Here is a 9,056-nt window from a genome sequence, read left to right on the forward strand (position 1 = left end):
TGTATGCAGATATTTAAATGCCGGTTTGCTATTCGCGCAGTTCTTTTCTTTTCAACCGCTTCATATGTTTTTCGGCAAAATTTTCCAATAATGGACCAGGCTTTGAAAAAAAATATGAGGGGGTTTAGAGCGGCTTTTTGTGATTCTAACTCTGAAAGCCCGCCCCTCCGGAGGCTTATAGTTTTTAAGTAATTCGTTGTTAAAGTTGTAAAAAAAGTGAAATTTAACCTCACATTTTCCTTTGCACATCGAGTGAACTTAAATTGCGGTGCTGCCACACATCACAAAAAATGTGTAAAAAAAAGTACTGAAAAGGGAATCAATGAAAACGTAAATAATAAAGTGGACATGTACATATATGTTATAGCTTTTTATTGGATATTTTCACTATATATGGAAGAATTGATAAAAAAAAGGGTTGCAGGTGAAAATTTTCAAGATATATGGAAGTATTGGATTTTTTAGAAAAAAGCGCCGCAGCCGAAATTTTTTATTAAACATTTTCAAGATATATGGAAGTATTGTATTTTTTAGAATAAAGCGCCGCCATCTACGTTTTGTATTCGTTTAAATCGCCCGATTAAATATTTCAAAATGCACTGTATACATGAAAATATATTTTTACCATAATATTAATTTATATATCACCGATTTAAAAGAAACTCTTAAATATATGTGCATAAAAAAACCGTGAAATTAATATTTTCCTTTTAGCCTTCAATCCCGTAATGCATCACAAAGTATTTTTGGCTAAAAAGAACTATTAGCATTTTCAACGATCATTCATGGCGGCCATCGCTGAACAATTGTGTGTTAACGATTCTTTGAGAATATAAAAATATTTTAAGAACACTTTTATAAGCATTAGTGGCTAAATATTTAGTAAAAAAAGATGTGCATCCATTTGTTTATGAAGAAAAGATGGTGTATTAATAAAAAGAAAAGTGATTAGTGTAGTGTTTATAAAAAAATAATTGTGGAGCAGTGGGGAAATTTTAACAACGAATAACTTAAAAACTATTAGCATTTGTACACAAAATGTTGATGATATCGGTCAATGAGAAAATGGCCCATTATAGGAATCTCAGCCTGTTTTTCTTTAAAGATTCCTAAAAGAATCGTAACAAATTTCCGATACTCTCAAAGATTTCGGGAGCATTTGTTTGCAGGGTATATATTTACGTATATGCGTATGTATACGCGGATATGTAAAGAAAGCAAGACAGGCGAAAGTTTGACACAAGCGTGTTCATAAGAAGAAGCATGGCTTCAATCGCTATCACCTGTAATTGATGCGCCTTGGTGTTGCATTGAGTTTGTCATTAATTGTGTTTTCGTATTCTCCAGCAAAAAATATCCAGTAACTTGCCAGTAACCAAATTTCGGAGAGTAAGCCAATATTTACTCCCAATGAGTGAAATATGCAAGAAAGTACGAAAACGCAAAACCAGCAAGAAGTTGCTAGTTTTATGAACAGCTGATTAATTCGTTATTTTCCGATGCAATTTTCTTAGAAAACTAGTGTTTTCCATCTTATTATATATTTAAATAGGTTTATTTTGTCAATTGCAACTCTAAAAGCACCACAAACAATAGCCCTGTTCGCGTACGCACTATCCAGTAAATCCAGTACTAATTTTACTGGTTTTTTACTCGATGTCGTTTTCGTACCCAAAAACTTGCAAGAAACTAGCAAAAGAGAAGAAATTGAGAGAGCAAAAATGACAGCTGAACTTGCAAGTTTTACTGGATTTTTACTGGATAAATTTTTACTAGCAACTATTTGCTAGTAAGAAAAACAACTGATGGCATGATGCTTATTGTAAATCACATTAAGAAAATAATTGTTTGTGGTGCTTTTAGAGTTGCAATTGACAAAATAAACCTATTTAAATATATAATAAGATGGAAAACACTAGTTTTCTAAGAAAATTGCATCGGAAAATAACAAATTAATCAGCTGTTCATAAAACTAGCAACTTCTTGCTGGTTTTGCGTTTTCGTACTTTCTTGCATATTTCACTCATTGGAAGTAAATATTGGCTTACTCTCCGAAATTTGGTTACTGGCAAGTTACTGGATATTTTTTGCTGGAGAATACGAAAACACAACTAATTATTTTCTTAGGTCGGCGGCTGCTTAGTTTGCTCGGAGGTGGTTATGTCGAGTTTGGCACAGGGTTGCACGGTCATTATGGTTTTCATGGCTATTGCCAACACGAAAAGAGAATTTCAGATATACATAACGCGCACAATTTAAAATTTTTGTATATGACAACACCGAATTTGCTGCAGTTTGACCAAACAAAATTAGTTTGCTGTCAGAGTCGCCAAACTCGCTCTCTCCGAGTTTGCTGCAACAATTGCACGCAGTTTGCCAAACAAAATTTCTTCATAACACCAACCTTAATGTGATTTACAATAACCATCATGCCATCAGCTGTTTTTCTTACTAGCAAATAGTTGCTAATAAAAATGTATCCAGTAAAAATCCAGTAAAACTTGCAATTTCAGCTGTCATATTTGCTCTCTCAATTTCCCCTCTTTTGCTAGTTTCTTGCAAGTTTTTGCGTACGAAAACGACATCCAGTAAAAAACCAGTAAAATGAGCATGGATAACTAGATATGAAACTCTTTTTCTCGTGAGAGCGCTGTCAAAGTGTGTATTTTTTATAACATTCTCCAGTAGAGCCACTGTGACGAAAACATGTATGGGCATTTATAAAGAAATTTATGGAGAAACTTTTGATTAAACACAAAGAACAAAAGTTGCAATATTCTTCATATCTATTTTATATTTCAGTGTTTATATTTCCAGTAAAATCGCGTTTAGTTACAAACACTGTTTGATAGTAATATTAAAAAACGGGGGAAGAAATCCACTGAAATCAATGTGATGCATTTTTCACACATCTAGTGGTAGCTCGCCACTTAAGTAAGAAAACGAGTTCCTGGGCGCGCTCTCAGAAAAAATGAGAGAGTTTCATATCTAGTTATCCATGAAATTAGTACTGGATTTACTGGATAGTAGTACGCGAACAGTAAGTAGCCCGTTTCTGTAACTTTTTTCTACCGATTATTTCTCTACTGGTAGAGAAAATATGCCACTCTCACCTACTAATTAGCAGTCAAGGCGTATTTAACAAGGTGGTGTTGGCCGTATATAAGTAAAAAATTACACTAACAAATTATACGCTGATGTCCATACTGTCATTGGTATGAGTTACAACAAACACATCATTTTGACGTAATGGCTGCCACGGCGAAAAACTCAGGTGTCGCCCCAACACTACCTTGTTTAATACACCTTGTTATACCATGTTCTGACCGACAACGAAAACACCAAGGCGTATTCACTAAGGTGGTATCGGTACGCCAACAACAACATGTACATGTATTTTGTTTTTGCTTTTGCGGCGAGGACTGTCAAAAATTTCATAGGAATGATGTGGAAGAGAACAATAAACAATCAACTGCTCCAACCAATCACCAGCAGCCATTTGAGATACGAAGCCGTGAGGCGAAGAAAAATAAAAGGGCGCTGCTATCACCTGTTAAATACGCCTTGGAAAATACTTTGAAATTGAGTTTTGGAATTGTGGGCTGAAGGCTGTTCACACCGGCTTTTAGTGTTTTCATTGACATTTCTTATATCCTCTCATTGCAGTTTTGCTACACAAAAACAAAACTAAATGCTTTTCCCACATTTTCTTTTCATTAGCAACCTCTTACTTTCATTCTTATTTTACTTTGGCCAGCCAATTAACAATAAATACGAAATAGCGTATTAAAAATGATAAAATATGACTTACACTTCGATAAATAGTAGAAAAAAAACTAGTGAAGACACCTATTGGAACGAGTGGAACGTGAGTTTTCAAGTAGTTTTCAGCGAAAACTTGTTTTCGTTTGACAGATTTTACATTGACGCAAAGAACACATGTTTTAGGTCGAAAACTAGTTTTAGCAACGAAAACATGTTTTCTATGTCGGTCAGAACATGTTATTAGCAGTAGAGACCAGGCCGGCGAATTCATATCTCAATTCGCCTTGGTAGAGAATTGTTACAGAAGCGAGCTACAGGGCTATTGACAAGATGTATTAAACAAGGTGGTGTTGGGGGACAGCTGAGTTTTTCGCCGTGGAGGCCAATACGTCAAAATGATGTGTTTGTTGTAACTCATACCAATGACACATGATTCAATAATACAAGGACTTTGTTTCTTTTCTTTTCTAGCAGATAATTATCAGGAAGAAGAAGAATGAGAAAATTGAAAGAATTACGCTCACAGAGAGCGAAATAACGAAAAAGTAAAGAAACGCAAAACTAGCAGAAACTAGCAAGTAATCAGCTGATCGGTGTATTTGACTATTAAAAATATTTGGCGCGAATTTTTGTTTATCCATTTTGACAGCTGCTAGTTTCTGCTAGTAAAAATTTTACTAGCAGAAATTAGCAGGAGAGCCAAAAAAAGAAGAGCGTAAGATCGAGAGAGAGCTGCTAGTTTCTGCCAGTTTTTTGGGTTAAGAAACGCTTTCCAGCAGAAATTAGTGATAATTTGTGATAATTATCTGTTAAGAAACAAAGCTAAGGTTAGATAATTATAGACAGCTGCGGTTTGACACTCCCTTACAAAAGTTTGCATTTACGAATGACGGAGAAAGGGGAAGAATGAAATCTCTTGGTGCGAAAATGGTAGTAGAAAAGTACGCAAAGTAGGCAAGTAGTAGTGAAATTCCTTTAGTAAATTCTAAAGTATTTGCAGGAAATCTGGCATTTTAATCGAAATGTTGAACGTAATATTGATATATCTACGTGAATTACGTAATTTATGTGCTATTCAGTTGTATAAAAACTGCGAAATGACTCAAAATTAAAATAAGACTACTATGAGATTGATGTAAACATCCAATTTAAAAGCAGTTAATGTTTTCATCAGTTAAATATGCTTCATATGTATATACAAATAAACATATTGCACAAAAGCTTATACTTCTATTTCACACCAAAGCTACACTGTTTCCATGCATGAACGAAAGACACAAGATCACGCGGGAAGGAAAGAACGAAAAAAGTTATTTTCTAGCTGCCGAAATCTCGACGCCATCTTTGTTATAAGAAGTAAACAACGAAGAGAACGGAGAAAACCGCGAAATTGTTGAACGCATGAAAAATAAAAATTTATTATGCAAATTCTTCTATAAATCATGCCGTTGTGTTAAATTATTCTTTATCTTATGGGTACACACGTTGTCACAAGCGAAAATGAAGAAAATTGCAGTAAAAAGCCACCACGAAATTGTAAACAACGAAGAAATGTAAACAAACGGCTAATGTCAAAATCGTTCAACTTTTTTCCTAAATGCGTTTCTAACGGGCTACCCTCCTGCCCGCGTGATCTTGTCTTTTTGGTTCATGGTTTCAGCCCTGTATGCAGCTCTCAAGAAAACGGTCAAGAAAAAATTTCCATTATTTCGAGTGTGTGTCCAAGGAATTTTGACATTTTTGATACCTCACAGCCTGTTGCCTCACTCTTTCCTCAAGAAATAATGGAACGGGCATATATTTCTGTTGCAAACCTGGGTTGCCTTGTGCTCTTTTTTCACAAAAACCTTTTGAAAACCGTAGTAGAAAGCGTAGCAAATTCCTTAAGAACTGCGTACTGCCTTAAGGAAATTTGACTCAAGAAAATTTCTTAGCCATTTCTTGTACGTCATTTTATATGGAGTTTTTGCTTTTCTTGAGAGCCGCATACAGTCCTTTATTATTATTATTATATTATTATTATTATAAAATAAAAAGCTTATTTTTACTTTCTTAAGAAATTTACTACGCTTTCTAGTACGGTTTTCAAAAGTTTTTTGTGAAAAAAGAGCACTGGCAACCCTGGTTTGCAACAGAAATATATGCCCGTTCAATTATTTCTTGAGGAAAGAGTGCGGCAACAGGCTGTGAAGTATCAAAAATGTCAAAATTCCTTGGACACACATACGAAATAATGGCAATTTTTTCTTGACCGTTTTCTTGAGAGCTGCATACAGGATACAGCTGTATCCAGCTCTTAAGAAAATGCACAAGAAAATGTTCGTGTTCTTTCTTCTGCTTGAAATAGTAGTAGGCCAGTAATTTTGACGTTTGATAGGGCACCGTGAATAGTAAACAATGGCAGAAGAAGAGCGGTAAAAAGTAAACAAAAGAAACAAAAAGAAAAAGCTTATACTTCAATTTCACACCAAAGCTACACTTTTCCAAGTAAATTTGCAAAGAAGCAACAAGGTGCCACTGCTAAGGGAGCGGTGCGAGAGAGACAACTGTCCGTTTATCGAACCTTGTATTATTGAATCATGCCAATGACAGTATGGACATCAGGGTATAATTTGTTAGTGTAATTTTTTACTTATATACGGCCAACACCACCTTGTTCAATACGCCTTGGCTATTGTCTTCGAATCGACAGTCTTTTCTTATTTTCGTTCAGATATTGGGAATTTCGAAATATTTTTGTTTCTTGAGCTGTGAATGGTCTATTCGGCAAATAAATACGTTGTCCAATGGGAAACTCAAACTTTAGAAGTGACTCTTGCAGCGACGGCACTAACGCAGGGTCAGGTGGTGCCAAGGAAAAACACCTTAAATCAACCCCTACCCTTCCTATTGTTGATGGGTCTTCCACAGCAAGCAACCATGCTTTCTTGAAAGCGGAGAAATCTATGAGTAGATCTGCATCAGGCGCGGATGTTACGGAGAAGTATTTGACACAATTCGTACCAATTGAAAAGTTATCCGAAATACTTAAGGAGAAATCAGCCAAGCATAGTGTCAATGGCATAGTTGCGGACGTATTTGTGGTGAGTGCATATCATACATTTTATGACGATGGCAAAAATACTGATTTGTGTTTCTTTCACAGTCGCAAGTATTTCCTCAATATGCTGATTTAGGTAAACGACTTTTTCGACTAATGCATTCAGCATCGAAAGCTACAACTGCCTATCTTGGTACTGTAGCATTCCGCCAACAATGCGAACGATTTCTTGGCATAATGGATGATGACAAAACTTTGGAATGTTATATAAAAATGTTTGCAGAAGAGGACAATCCAGATTTTATTACTAAAGAAGGAGTGACCCGCTTACTTTTCACGTGCTATACTATAGCTATGCAACACTCCGGCAACGCAATATTATGCCCAGCGGTAAGGAAATTCCTGTAGGGAAAATTTCTCTGAGCATAATTTGTTTATATTTTTTATTGCAGATCAATCGAACCTTCGGTTCGGTGACCAAATCAATATTTTTTAGCCACGACAATCTAAGTGTAGGCTTTGTTTGTCGTTGGTTTGAACAGAATCTTATTCGTTTGGTCGCGTTGGTGCATAAATATTGTGTACATACATTGTCAACTGCTTATAGAGGTCTTGAACAACATAATCAATCATGCGGCATTGAACTACAAACACCAGTGTTGGAACAACGTAATCCATTTCCTGATGCAGCCGGCAGAGATACTGGTAATTCAAAATACGAGTCCTTAATGCCATTATCACAAGCGTGGCTATTGGCAGGCGCCCTTCCACCACTTTACTCCAAACCGCAGACCATCCAATCTCCAAACGCTAATAAGTCATCTGCAGCGCAAATTTTCAAAGATAAACTTTCCATGATGCCATCACATTGGGCTTTATTATATGACTCGAATGAACATGGGTTGGGTGCTAATCGGTTTCTGCACCATGTTCTTGGCTACCGCGGACCAACACTTGTTTTAATACACACCAAGGACGACCAGACTTATTGCATTGCCTCGCCAACTGAATGGAAAGAAACGCATTTGTATACGGGAGGGGAAGGTAGTTGCATTCTTCAACTTTTTCCAAAGTATGAAAATGTTTTAATTCGTACTTATGCATGTGACATACATATATATACATTTTAAGGTTTGTGATATTGGAGAAGAAGTCCAATATTTTGTATTTAAATACAAGCATACGTGGTTATCCTAAGGGACTTCGTGCTGGATCAGATCCCAGAAAACCAGTTATTGCTGTAGACGAACATTTTGAAAATGTGGATTGCAAAGGATTAGCAGCAGAACTGATAGCGATCGAGGTAATCAAAATATTTATTTTATTTTATATATTTTTTTTTTACTATATTTGTACAATAAATAAATATTCTACAAATACATTACGATTCGCAGCACTGGCGACGAAGTCCCTCAGCTGTCCTTTGCATCTTATTCGAATGAAAATATCTATCTTTGCATTTTGCTTTATTCCAGGAATGGGCAGATTTTCGGCCCTTAAAGCAGTCAAAGAGCCAGCAAGAGCTACGTAAGAGTTAAATATGTTCTCAGGGTAAAGGGCGTGTAAAAAATACATCGAAAGCATCATTTATATTAGTGATGAGAGTCAGAGTACAAAAATCTTTAATATGCTCTTCCCCCTTCATGCTGGCTCTTGATGTTCCCATCATCTAGCACCTAAATGTGCCAACCGGCTCCTAAGTGCAAAATGCTTTTGCCATCTCCGCTTTATACTATTATGTGTTATATTCGTCTGAGGTCTACCTCTTTGAGAAAATTATATATTAGATGTACATTGCTATAGGTTGGTTTTTAAGCAACTCGATGGGGTCGACATAGCTCGGGATGGCTTGTCGAGGTGTAGTAATTAATGGAGATCGTAAAGTATGTGTTAGCGATGATCAGGGAACGGATTTTATGGAAATTGCATTTTTTTCTGCTGAAGAGATATATATTCGATTAAGAAAGTCCACGATTTAGCTTCCCCTGATTCCATATATATACATTGGATGTTGCCTTTTTGCCTTTTCTGCCTTTAAAAAAGTGATTATGGCCCTTATTATGAGTTGCATTCGATCTTCGACTGTGGTCGAAAGTGCTAATCGGAACGAATCTTCATTTGGTATTATGGCCCTCATTCGATGAAGAATAGCGCTATTGTGAATTTCGCTCGTTTAGGTTGTTCACAATAGTATATTTTTCACCGCTGGGAAGCTTTGTTTACAGATCGAGCAAACTAAATAGAGTGCTTA

The 9,056-nt window shown here is 36.0% G+C and overlaps 1 protein-coding gene across 1 annotated transcript; it reads left to right on the forward strand.

The window, feature by feature from the left end:
- Window positions 1–6,551: 6,551 nt before the first annotated feature.
- On the forward strand, window positions 6,552–8,108 carry LOC118754705 (the record flags this gene model as incomplete). Its single annotated transcript, XM_036489594.1, is given in 4 exon segments — window positions 6,552–6,848; window positions 6,911–7,195; window positions 7,258–7,877; window positions 7,937–8,108. Coding segments are annotated over 4 exon segments (1,374 nt in total), but the record flags the coding sequence as incomplete, so codon positions are not given.
- Between the last annotated feature and the right edge of the window lie 948 nt (window positions 8,109–9,056).

This window comes from Rhagoletis pomonella, unplaced genomic scaffold (genome assembly GCF_013731165.1).
Source record: "Rhagoletis pomonella isolate Grant_MI unplaced genomic scaffold, Rhpom_1.0 Rhpom_scaffold_04433, whole genome shotgun sequence".
NCBI classification, from domain to species: Eukaryota; Metazoa; Arthropoda; class Insecta; order Diptera; family Tephritidae; genus Rhagoletis; species Rhagoletis pomonella.